This window comes from Carassius carassius, chromosome 35, assembly GCF_963082965.1.
Source record: "Carassius carassius chromosome 35, fCarCar2.1, whole genome shotgun sequence".
Lineage (NCBI taxonomy): Eukaryota > Metazoa > Chordata > Actinopteri > Cypriniformes > Cyprinidae > Carassius > Carassius carassius.
The window spans coordinates 26,160,833-26,174,640 of record NC_081789.1 but is presented as its reverse complement, the minus strand read 5'-3'; the positions used below and the strand labels follow the sequence as shown (position 1 = coordinate 26,174,640).

Below are 13,808 nucleotides of genomic sequence, written 5' to 3'. Positions count from 1 at the left end.
GTGAGTTAAAGCACTGATCCAAAGAAAGACCCATAACAAAAAAAGGACTCAAATGAACTCAAAGTTTCAGTTGTATTGTATTTATTGACTGAATTGTAATAGAATCATAACTGAATGATAAAGCAGACACATATGTTCTTGTATGAAGCACACAAAGCAGAGCAGATGCAGATGCGAGCGACTGAAGCTGGATGTGGAGAATGAAGGAGTCGCTCATGTGCTGTTAGTCTCCATGTGAGACATGAGTGAGAAGAGCAGCAGATCTACTCTGAACACTGCTGTCTCGTCACGTGTCCAGTGAGCGCAGGCTGGCCGCTCCGTGTGGCCTCACAGCTCACTGAGACGCTCTCCATCCACTCCTGCTCAGAGAGAGTCAGGCTGCTGCTCCAGCTGTACAGACCGTCCTTCTCCAGGAGCCCAGCGCTGCTCTCCTGAGACCTGCTGCTCCCGTCCACCTTCCAGCTCAGGCTCCAGTCTGACGGGAAGCCCTTGCTGGCCACACACACCAGTGTCGCTGTCTTCTTTGAGGAGATCTCTGCACTGGAGGGCGGCAGGACGCTCACTTTAGGACGAGTGACGCCTGACAAACACACAACAGTCGCCTCAGTCAAGAACAAAGCACTTCCCTCCTTTCAAAAAGTTTCAAAAAATATATGAAAGAGAAATACAATGATAGCTTTTCTTGGCCATTTTAAGTTACAGGAATGAATTTTTTATGAAGCAAGTTAACAGCAATGGAAGTTTGGTGAAATAGGGTACAATGGGGGAAAACCATCTTTAATATTATTTTCCTCTAAACCACTAGATGGCACAAAAACGTCCAAAAGATCTGCTTTTTAAGATGCACATATATATTTGACTGATCCTTGACACAATCGCTTTTTATCGAATGTTGTAATTTAAGTATCAAATGAGAATCATATATTTTGAGACGAAGGTCTTCTTAACTATTTTCAGTTTTGTTTTAGATAATTAAAGCAACAGTTTTTAAATAATGAAAGAATATGTAAAAGTATAGTATTTGGGGTGTAAAGAGCCCCTGCTGTTGGGGCTAAAGACACAATAATTAACATGATAATTAATAGAAGGATGACTTTTCCATTTGTTGACATGACATGGTTAGATTCAGATGGTAAATATCATATATTATGTTGTGTGTCCATATTAGAGATAAAATCACCATGTTTAGATGAAACCATCATATCTAAAAACATGAAATTAATCATATCATATAATAAAATATAATTTGTTGTTTCTAGCCTATTGTAAATCTATATTAAATTATTATGTGATCTCCTTCAATGCTTTCAGAATATTTTCTTTTTAAAATGATTTTGTTTCTGTATTTTAAAAATGTTAAATGTTGATGACAGTATATTTATTGAACAAAAATAAATACTTTTATTTTTCAAAATAAGCAGAAAATAGTACAAAGTTTTAACTAAGACATTATTAAAAAAAACTATTTTTGCAGAAGTATTTAAGTAAATATAATAACTGCACGAGTTCATTACAGTGTTTGATGACAGCACGAGAAGATTGGGTAATTTTTTTTTTTTTTAAGTACAGAAAAGATCTCTCGCATGTCTACTATAAATTATTAACCTCAAATCAAATATATCAAAATACAATAAAACAAACATTATTTCCAGTTTTAAAATAGCTTCAGGTTTTACTTAAAAATCAACACTCTAATCAGTGTGAACTAAAAAATAAAATTAAGATATATAAATAAGTGTAAAAGTGCATTTAGAGCAAGAAAGTGTTTGTCAGTCAGTTGTTGTATTAATAATATGAAATGATGATTGACTTACTGCCAACATCCAGTTTGGTGCCGCTGCCGAAAGTCCACCACAGTGATACAAACTAATAGAGCAGCTGAACAAAAACCTCCTGAACGCTTCACTAACTGAACAAACACACATCAACTGAGTCTCCAACAAACACATCACTCACAGCACACATCACCTGCATTTACTTCATCTGCTTTATGCAGTCTGTCTTATTACTAAAACATCAACCTCAATTATTGAAAGAAATTCACTTTTATATCAAGTGTGACGTGACTCACAATCAAACTCAGTTGATTCAGTGATTGACAGAGACACGTGTGATGATCCTCATGTCTGTAAAAACCTGCAGGACATCCATGGATTTGACATCAAAAGAGTAAGGTTAATGTACTAAAGTTGGTCTTGAAGATGTTTTCAGAATTAAAGTGAATGATACGGTTTTTTAATAGTTTGGCCAATAGAAGACGTTCAGTAATTGTTTTTTATTTCAGGCCTTTGACTGAGACTGAGCGACTGTCTCCAGGTAAATGATGTGAGTGTGTTTGCATATTGATCAGATGCTTCAGTGCTCTGAGAGTGTTTATAGTGCTGTGAGTTTAACACTTCATCACTGACACACACAACAATCTTCATCAACATGACCTTCATCATCATCTTCATCTGGACTCTCACAGCGTTTGCTCAAGGTTTGTGGAGCACAAGTTTGATATCAATTCATTTCTTCAAGTATATTGTCAAAGTTTTGAGTTGATTTTCTTCTTGTTGTGTGTTTCAGAGTGTAGAGGACAGATCAGCGTCACTCAGAGTCCCTCAACGACAGCAGCTCAACCAGGAGAAACAGTGAAGATCAACTGTAAAACCAGCACAGATGTGTATTACAGTGGTGGTTATCATTATTTAGCCTGGTACTTACAGAAACCTGGAGAAGCTCCTAAACTCCTGATTTATGGAACAAGCAGCCGTCAGTCAGGAACTCCATCTAGATTCAGTGGCAGTGGATCTAACAGTGATTTCACTCTGACCATCAGTGGAGTCCAGACTGAAGATGCTGGACATTATTACTGTCAGAGTTACCACTACATCAACAGTAAAAGTGTGTTCACACAGTGATTGTGAGTTGTACAAAAACCTGTGTCAGTCAGAGTCACAGTGACTGAACTGATGCTGCAGCTGATCAAACACTATCACTCACTACTGACACACAGAGACCAAACACAGAACTACACATGAGCTCACAACTGAGTTAGGACTCACATCAGCTCTATTAGACTCAGATCTGCAACCAATAACAGAACCATGTTGTTTTGATTTTTTTTTACATTATAATGCACTCATATCTAATTTTAAATGAATATAGAAAAGTCATTGTGAATCACCAGCAATGTAAAGATGTTATTGACAGTTTCTGAAGTATATCTTCTTCATCTTAAGCTAATAATGAATTTATTATTCATAACTCATTTCTCATGAGCAGAAGTGAAACTGTTCCAGTTCAGAGCGTTGAACCGATGTGAACTGATGCTGCAGCTGATCAAACACTATCACTCTCTCAACAGAGAAGAAACACAAATATAATCTTATAATAATCATGCAATTTCTTGAGTTTCATCTGGATTTGACATTTTTGATCATAATTTTTCTAAAGTAATTTCGTCGCATGTCATTTTTGTCCTTCAAGGATGAATTCAGCAACTTTTGATCTTCAGCAGATATTATTCCATCCGTCACTATTTTGATTTTCTACATTTATGATTTATCCTTATTCTTCTTCTATCATTCCTCATAATGTATCATCATCATCATATAAATGCATTCCTCAATTTCAGAGCAGATGATAATGAATATATAATTTATAGTAATATCAATGTATGGAAGAATTAACAATTATATACAATTTGAATGTGAAAATTAAGCACCAGATTACCCAACAGATGCTGTTCACCATAAAAAAACACCAACAACATATGCATATCACCAATGTTTTGGGTTTGTACTTTGATCTGAACACCTCTAACCTTATTATTTATTATTCTCAGTTCAGGTAAAGTAAGTCAAATCTGGCCTAAGTTCTCGGTCAGAAGACTCCTTAGTGGTGTGTTCTTGCTCAAAGTCTTAAAACACTATACATCAAATCCTTGGTAGGCAGATTTAGTAAACAATTACATTTATTTTAATTGGTTATGCATTAGTATATGGAGCAGTAAGTTGGCTTTTCCCCCAAATTTACAAGATCCTCCCAGATGCAGCATGGCCTCCTCATGTCCTTAAACTCCAGAAAACTTGACCAAGATGACTGAAATACTGTTAAGTTTCTAGTATCAGGACCACACACACACACACACACACACACACACACACACACACACACACACACATTATTCTGTGCACTTGTTAGTCGTCTGCTCCTTCTTCTCATGGGTAGCACACACATACATAACTAACAGTTATTCCACACTTATGCCCATACATTATAAGGCATATTCTAGAAACAAAAATAAATAAATAATAACATATTGTAAACAATACATTAGTAATTCAATATACTATCCCAATATGTGTGAAGGTATCTAAAATAAATAAACCAATAGGCAGGGTAATTGCATTTCTTTCATATTATTCCACACCATATTTGTTTAAATTTATTTTAGAAAGATTTATAAAGAGTGAACATGTTTTATATCAAGTGTGACGTGACTCACAATCAAACTCAGTTGATTCAGTGACTGACAGAGACACGTGTGATGATCCTCATGTCTGTAAAAACCTGGATTTGGAGATTTACAGTGATGTTTTTATCCAAATACAGTTTCATATGAGAAATATTCTAAAACTGTTTTTATTTATTCAGAACTGAATTGAATGATATAACAATTTGGCTATTATAGAAGATCAAATATCACGAAAACGATTTTTACTCTATGTTTTCACTTCAGTAACAGTATTTTGTGTCTGTTAATGAGCGACTGTCTCCAGGTAAATGATGTGAGTGTGTTTGCATATTGATCAGATGCTTCAGTGCTCTGAGAGTGTTTATAGTGCTGTGAGTTTAACACTTCATCACTGACACACACAACAATCTTCATCAACATGACCTTCATCATCATCTTCATCTGGACTCTCACAGCGTTTGCTCAAGGTTTGTGGAGCACAAGTTTGATATCAATTCATTTCTTCAAGTATATTTTTGAGTTGATTTTCTTCTTGTTGTGTGTTTCAGAGTGTAGAGGACAGATCAGCGTCACTCAGAGTCCCTCAACGACAGCAGTTCAACCAGGAGAAACAGTGAAGATCAACTGTAGAACCAGCACAGATGTGTACAGATATAGTGGGTCTGATCGTTTAGCCTGGTACTTACAGAAACCTGGAGAAGCTCCTAAACTCCTGATTTATTATACAAGCACCCTCCAGTCAGGAACTCCATCTAGATTCAGTGGCAGTGGATCTAACAGTGATTTCACTCTGACCATCAGTGGAGTCCAGACTGAAGATGCTGGACATTATTACTGTCAGAGTTTTCACTGCAGAACTAGTGGTCTTTATTGTGCGGGTGATCGTGTGTTCACACAGTGATAAAGAGTCGTACAAAAACCTCAAAAACTGATGCTACAGCTGCTCAAAGGAGGATCTGAAACAACATTATCACACATGCATCTGAAAAATTTTTTTTAAATATAAATATTAATATTAATCTAAATTAATCTGTCACTGTTAAAGGGATAGTTCAGCCAAAAATAAAAATTACACCATGATTTACTCACCCTCAAGCCATCCTAGGTGTATATGACTGTCTTCTTTCAGACGAATACAGTCAGAGTAATATGTATATATAATAATGTCCTGGCTCTTCCCAGCTTTATAATGACAGTGAATGATGATCAAGATTTTGAATCATAAAAAGTTCTTCACACAATGAATCAATTAATAATTCACTCAAATGAACTATGTCAGCTTACCGAGCAAAAACAAAGTAGCTACTGACAATATTTAGTCTAAAAAGTAAAAATACTCAGTTAAAACTTTTTGTTAACTAAACCATTGTATAAAATCACATTCATGCTGTTGATCTAATATTCAGAAGAAACAGCACTCTTGCATGTGCGATGTAGCTTTATATCAATAAAGGATAATATTAACAAGTGAATTCATTAAATATTTTATTAAGTTTCAGTGAAACAGCAAAATAAACCAACTTAAACTTGTTGATATTCTCCTGTATTTGCATAGAGAGTGTGTTTTACATGAGCGACACACACTTCAGTGCTCTGTGTGTGTTTATAACTCTGACAAACATCAAACATGATCAACAACTGTTTCTCACTAGAACTGAACCTACAACCAACAGAAATGACTTTCATCACCATATTGATCTGGACTCTGACTGTATTATGTAGAGGTTTGTGTCTGGAAGGATTAATTGTGTTATTAACTTGTTATTTGAAGATATATGTTTGTAAAAGTGTTTGTGATTTCTGATCTTTCTCATTTGACAGAATCTATTGGGCAGGTGACAGTGACTCAAACTCCCTCAGTGCTGCTCGCTCAAACTGGACAATCAGTCACTGTGACCTGTAAATCCAGCAGTGATCCTACCTGCTGTTGTAGTGGAAAACAGTGTCTCAGCTGGTACTTACAGAAACCTGGAGAAGCTCCTAAACTCCTGATTTATGGAACAAGCAGCCGTCAGTCAGGAACTCCATCTAGATTCAGTGGCAGTGGATCTAACAGTGATTTCACTCTGACCATCAGTGGAGTCCAGACTGAAGATGCTGGACATTATTACTGTCAGAGTTACCACAGTAGTAATGTGTTCACACAGTGATTGTGAGTTGTACAAAAACCTGTGTCAGTCAGAGTCACAGTGACTGAACTGATGCTGCAGCTGCTTAAAGGAGGATCTGAAACAACATCATCACACAAACATCTAAAATAAAAACATATAAATGAATCTGTCACTCTTAAAGAGGTCAAAGCATTAGTCGAGAGAAACATCTAGACACAAGTCCATCAGTGTCTCTGCAGAGTCTCTATCAGACACACAAACACACAGACTCTTTCTTTCCTCATATATTCATACACTGTGTATGAAAATTAAATGTGTTGGAAATTGGACCGATTGAATCTGTGCAGCTTTTACAGATTATGTACTTTTAAAAATCAGAGACGCGACTGAGATCTGGGTGATTTCAGTTTGTCTAGTGTCACATGAGCTCATCAAACTGTCATCATCATGTCTTGAACTGATAAGATCAAGATAAGAATTGTAGTTTACAGTTTTACCTGAACTTTTAGCCATTTTTGTTGAACTTATTCATAAAACTATGCGAAAGTATACAAACCAGTATCTGATGGTAGGATGATAAAACTGTAAACTGATGAAAACCTGGTGTCTCTGTTAGTCAAACTGATTCATTTCACAGAATAAAGAGTCAAAGAGTGAAATGAAGAGAGTTAAACTCATGTCTGCATCATCAGGTGGAGTGATGTTCCTCTCAGAATAGAGCAGATCAAATAACCATTAAACACCAGAACAGTGAGAGATGAATGATATGTGTCTGTCACGCATGTTTATCTTCAACACAAGCTGCATGATCTTGTTTCATCATGAATCTGCAGGTGCTTTCAGTCCATTGAGTGAAGATTATTTATAAAATGTGACCCTGGTCATAAGGGTCCTTTTTTTTAAGTGAGCAGAATAAATAATCTTTCCATTGATATATGGTTCGTTAGGATTGAACAATATTGTACATGATTGCTAAGCATCATAAATATATATTTCCATATATGTATGTACTGCATATATTTAATATATTTATACACATGCAGTACCATATCTATTCACACGTACATCTATATATTATTATATATTATATATAAAATACTGAATATAAAATTACATATATTTTGGTATATATACAAATATATTGTCACATATTTTTTAATATATGAAAGCGGCAATTCCTTATGTATAATTCAATATATTTTAATATATTTACACAATATATCATTCTGTATAATTTCTAATATTTCTTTTTTTGTAACATAGAAAGTCACAATAAAGACAATTAGAGTCACATTTATTTTTAAAATGATTGCTTGATAATTTCCCCATTTTGCTGCTGCTGAGAATGAATCACAGATATATGAACTAATATTAAATCAGTGATTGATGAGGCAAAGTAATGTCTTCAATTGTAATATTTCAAATATCTGCTCCCCTGTAAGTGACTGTGACACATTTGAGAGGAAACAGCTTTGAATTTGTGTCCCACCCCTGTGATTGAGCACAATATCAGATCGTCTGTCAGTCAGACTGTGAATCAACATCACTGTCCTTCAGTTCTCTCTTATTCCCAGTAAAGATGAGGACACTCGCTCTGATCATCTGTTCTCTGCTGCTGCTCCTCAATGGTCAGACTCACTTTTCCTGCATTCAACACATCACATGCTTGTGTGGGTAAAGATCATTGATTTAATCTGGTGATTTTCTTCTTGTTGTGTGTTTCAGAGTGTAGAGGACAGATCAGCGTCACTCAGAGTCCCTCAACGACAGCAGCTCAACCAGGAGAAACAGTGAAGATCAACTGTAGAACCAGCACAGATGTTTTCAATAATCGTTGGGGGGATGACTCTTTAGCTTGGTACTTACAGAAACCTGGAGAAGCTCCTAAACTCCTGATTTACGAAGCAAAAAAACCCTATACTGGTACTCCATCTAGATTCAGTGGCAGTGGATCTAACAGTGATTTCACTCTGACCATCAGTGGAGTCCAGACTGAAGACGCTGGACATTATTACTGTCAGAGTTTTCACTGCAGAACAAGTGGTCTTTATTGTGCGGGTGATCGTGTGTTCACACAGTGATTGTGAGTTGTACAAAAACCGGTGTCAGTCAGAGTCACAGTGACTGAACTGATGCTGCAGCTGATCAAACACTATCACTCACTACTGACACACAGAGACCAAACACAGAACTACACATGAGCTCACAACTGAGTTAGGAGTCACATCAGCTCTATTAGACTCAGATCTGTCCTGTGACAGACGGGTTTGACCTAGTTATGCTCTAGTTTTGTGATGAATTGATATCAAATTAAACAAAAAGCACACTCTACAGAGAAGAAACATGATCACAGTCCAGCAGTCAGACACCTGCAGTGAATCACATTTGCCATCACAAACTCCAGACAATAGATAAGTGTTCGAAATGAGGGGGATCTGGGGGGGTCTCGGACCCTCCATAAGTCGTTAGGGACCCCCCATAAGAATTAATTTTTGGATTTTGGGGGGTCCCCGACAAATATATTTTAACATTAAAAATGATTGTGAAAATTATAGGTTTTAGTGACGTTTTGTATTTATAACGATAATTAATTGATTTTCTAGCGCGAGGCAGCAATCAGTGCAGCTATTAGCCGAGTGAGTTCCTTACAGCGTGACAGATTGTTGTGGTGCTCCCGCAGACACGTACTAGATGAACACGGCAAAAAGAGACACCAAAAAGTGACATCCTGAATGAAAATCCTGTAAGTGCTTTGATTGTGTTTATATCTCCATAATTGCTTATAGTAAAATATAAGGAGTTCGAGATCCTATATCAAAAGTTGTGTAACAGACTTTATTTGATCCTGTTATATTGCACTAATTCTGGATGTACGGGCGCTCTTTATATGTGTGTGTGTGTAATGCATTTATCCCCTCGGGGCTTGCCGTAGATAGGCAATGGGCATGCGCACTTTTCTACTCTAGAGTGTCGCTGGGTTTTTTTTGGGAAGTTCTCTTTGGTGTGAGGAATAATAAAGTCAAGAAGAGTTCAGACTGTCTCTCGTTTTATTGTTTTCTTATTACTAAGTGTTTAGGCGGACCCTGCATAAACGCTCGGTTACATTGGTGGCAGCGGTTTTGTTTTGTTCGCATTTACGTGGTTCAGTGTTACGGCGAGTGTTTAACTAGTTAGTTTATAGTCCAAAGTTCTAGGTGGAGTTAGCACACGCGGGTTCGACTTTGTCGCGGCCATCATGTGGTGTAAAGACGAGGATGATTTATATTCGAGACAGAACCGCGACAAGATTAACAGACACATGAGAATTGAGTTACCGCCGCCGTTCTCCGGTGACGAGAAGCAGAGCTTTCTCTGTTGGGCACGGCAGTTCGAGGTCGCGGTCAGAGCACTCACAGAGGGAGATGGCGCTGCGTCCTATAATTATGAACTGGCGCGTATTCTACCAACGCGGCTGAGCAGCGCAGCATTTCTTTTGTGGGACAGCCTTCCTCATACTGTTCAGGCTGATTATACAGCGACCAAAGAACGACTCAAGGAAGCTTTCGGACAGCGGCAGTCCATGGATCGTTTCAGAGCCAGCCTATCAGCCCGCCCTCGTGCGCTGCGGGAAAAGTTTGGAGGTGTATGCAGCAGAGATCAGCAGATTAGTGGACGAGGCGTTTCCTGAATACGGTGACAGAGCCCAAAGGGAAGAAAAATTTCGTCGTTTCCTTGCTGGTTTGGATCCTGGGCTCAGAGCTAAGTGCCATGAACAAGGAGCAACGGATTTGGAGGAGGCTGTGATAATTGCAGGTCGGTGTGAAAACGCTAGAGACGCAATGAAGACTGATTACACGACTGTTAATGTGGCAGGAAATGCTAATGATGGAGGAGCAGTGGCTGCTGTTTATTCTGTGACTGATAATGGAGGGCTGCACAGAGCTATGGATCGATTGACTGAGGAAATGAGGGATATGAGAATGGAAATGAGGCGCTTGGGTGATGAAAATCAAAAACTAAAGGCCAGAGTGAGTTCTAAAGCGATGGACGAGTGGGATGGAAGCCGCTCTCCATTTAATGGAAGGTGCCAGTGTGTCTGCGGGGGTCGAGGATGCCAGTCACGTGTCTTTGATGGCACTCGGAGAGGCCGCTCACCTGAGAGGAAATTCCAGCACTGTGATGAGTGTACATCAGGTATGGACATGCGTAACTATAAAGACTCACACTCTCCTTTGTCTCCTGCGAGACGCAGCCCCAGCCCAGGTTCTCGCAGATGGAACAGCTATGAAGATGATTCGAGAAAGCGGGGAGTGCGTTTCATGTCACCTAACAGAGAAGAGCGCCGCTATCAGCCGGGAAACTGACTGTAGCTGATGTTGCGGCCCAAACACCAGCTATGTTTCCTATGGGCCCTCAAATTGACAATGTCGACGACTGTAATTCTGTATCAAAAGACAATTATTTAAGTTCGGACGCTGCCAAGGAGCTGTTAGTGTCATATGTGAGAGGAGTTATTGAAGGCATGGAGGTTCAAATGTTAGTCGACGCTGGTTCCAGTGTGTCTCTTATGAGTGCAGATTTTCGTATGTCAATTCCTACGCTTCGTAATCGCCCGTTGAGAAAAGACTATGTGTCAGCCCATGCAGTGAATGGACAAATGCTGGATACACTGGGCACCATCACTGTAACATTCCAGCTGGGAACTGAGTCATGGCAGCATGTATTTCATGTGCTAAGAGAGACCACACAGACGGTGTTGCTGGGCTGGGACTTTCTGTTGAAAAACCATGCCTTACTGGACCTCAGCCATGCTAAGCTCCAACTGTGGGACATCACGATTCCTCTACTAACCAGCAAAGACTTTGTTCCGTCATGCTGCAATGTGTCACTGGCAACCACTATATGTGCCACCTCTCAGTGAGTCAGTGGTGCCAGTCAAAGTGTGTCTACCTAATGCAGCTCATGCAACAAGTGACTTTGTTGGATACCTTGAACCCAATGTGGCAGATTCTTCCAGTCTAATAGTAGCTCACACACTGGCTGGGGTTCACAATGGACTGACAAAGGCTCGGATTTTGAATCCTACTGGACACGACATATTATTGAAACAAGGGATGCACCTGGGTGAGTTATACTCAGTTGACAATTCTGATGTTCAGCTATTTCATGCCCCAGTTGATGTAGCTGCAGTGACCCCTTCCACAGCTGCGCCTCCTATATCATTGGACGAGTCACCTATTTCTGATTCAGAGAAAGCTGCACTGTCAGCCTTGCTGTTGGAATTCCATGACATCTTCAGCTCATCCAAACAGAATGTTGGCAAATGTAAGCTGGTGAAACATTACATAAGAACTGGTGAGCAGGCTCCCATCAAACTTCGTGCACATCGTGCCTCCCCTGAAAAACGTGCTGAAATAGAAAGACAGGTGGCTGATTTGCTTGCAGATGGTGTGATTGAGGAGAGCTGTAGTCCCTGGGCATCGCCGGTTGTTTTGGGGAGAAAGAAATGTGGCACCTGGCGTTTTTGTGTGGATTACAGACGTTTAAACAGTGTGACTATTAAAGATTCTCATCCTCTGCCCCGAGTGGATGACACACTGGATGCACTAGCAGGTTCTGCCTGGTTCAGCACATTAGACTTCTCCAACGGTTACTGGCAGGTGGAAGTTGCAGAGGAGGACCGAGAAAAGACGGCTTTTACAACAGGACAGGGCCTCTATCAGTGGCGATCTATGCCGATGGGCCTTTCCAACGCCCCAGCTACATTTCAACGTCTAATGGAGCTGGTCCTCAGAGGGCTTCCATGGCACATCTGCATGGTATACCTCGATGATATTTTTATTTACAATAAAACCTTTGAGGAACACATGTCAAGCCTTAAAGAGGTGTTTTCGAGAATCCGATCTGCAGGGTTGAGACTGAACCCACGAAAATGCCACCTTGCCAGAGATCATGTAGTTTTCCTGGGACATGTAGTTTCTCGGAAGGGTCTTCAGCCCGACCCCAAGAACACAGAGAAAGTTTTAAACTGGCCAGTTCCCCGTTCTCCTTCTGAAGTGAGAGCATTTCTGGGACTATGTTCTTATTACAGACGTTTTGTCAAGGATTTCTCGAAACTCGCTGTGCCACTGAACCAACTGATTGGTAAAAATGTGCCCTTTGTGTGGAACGCTACATGCGACCAATCATTTAACCACTTTCAAAAATGTGCTGTCGTCTGGGCCTGTTGTGATATTGCCTGACTTCAGTGTGCCCTTTAAAATCTACACTGATGCCTCCAACCTGGCTGTCGGTGCAGTTCTTGCACAGGACAGAGATGGGCGCGAACATGTGGTGGCATATGCTAGCCGAGCATTGAATGCCACACAGAAGCGTTGGTCCACATTTGACCGTGAGTTGTGGGCTATTGTATGGGCAGTAAGGGAATTCAAGCACTACATCGGACTTGCCTCATTTACCATCATCACAGATCATCGACAACTCTTAGCTCTTCGGCGTCTGTCCATTGATGATGACCCAACAGGGAGACGAGCGAGATGGATCCTGGAGCTTGAACCATTGAATTGGGTCATTGTACACAAGAATGGACAACATCACAAGAACGCGGATGCGCTTTCTCGCCGCCCTGAGACACCTGACACAAATGTGGCGGAGGGTAGTGTTAAAGGGGCGCTGCAAGTAAATGTGGTGAGTTCTAATCAAACAAGCATTGACATTGTACATTCCTCTGAAGTCGAAGATTGTACAGGTGGTGCGACGGCGGAAGACTCACTTGTAAATTCAGATGGCATGTCTCCCATTAATGCGCTGTCCCACAATTTGTCAGACATTAGAGCTATGCAGAATGCTGACCCTGACATTAAGACTGCTTTGAACTGGGTGGCACACTCCCAAAGACCATCCAGGAGAAAATTACAAGGAGCTTCTCGGTGCTTACGGAAGCTTTGGACTGAATTCAACCACCTTTCTATCATTGATGGACTGTTATGCCGCTCAGTTTGCTGCCCCCTCACAAGTAAACCTGTAGTCCAAATTGTTGTTCCTTCTGCACTAATTTCTGACATTCTTTTGCAATTGCATGGAGCCCCAGTTTCTGCCCATTTCTCTTCAGAGCGTGTGTGGGAACGAGCAAGACAATTTTGTTACTGGCCTTCCATGTACAGAGACATCAAGGAATGGTGTGAGCAGTGCAAGGCATGTCAGACACGGCGCAGTCCTGTTCCAACGCACCGTGCGCCAATGGGTGGATCCCAGTC

The 13,808-nt window shown here is 40.0% G+C and overlaps 3 gene segments (V, D, J or C); 2 read left to right on the top strand and 1 right to left on the bottom strand.

Annotated features, from left to right (window-relative positions):
* Window positions 1–60: 60 nt before the first annotated feature.
* On the bottom strand, window positions 61–1,965 carry LOC132115821 (Ig lambda chain C region-like). The segment is given in 3 exon segments: window positions 61–580; window positions 1,815–1,866; window positions 1,957–1,965. Coding segments are annotated over 3 exon segments (378 nt in total).
* A 2,786-nt stretch (window positions 1,966–4,751) lies between these two features.
* On the top strand, window positions 4,752–5,379 carry LOC132116401 (Ig kappa chain V region K29-213-like). The segment is given in 2 exon segments: window positions 4,752–4,929; window positions 5,011–5,379. Coding segments are annotated over 2 exon segments (402 nt in total).
* Window positions 5,380–5,691: 312 nt separating this feature from the next.
* Window positions 5,692–6,627, top strand: LOC132116363 (immunoglobulin kappa variable 4-1-like). The segment is given in 2 exon segments: window positions 5,692–6,186; window positions 6,284–6,627. Coding segments are annotated over 2 exon segments (426 nt in total).
* The last annotated feature ends 7,181 nt before the right edge of the window (window positions 6,628–13,808 follow it).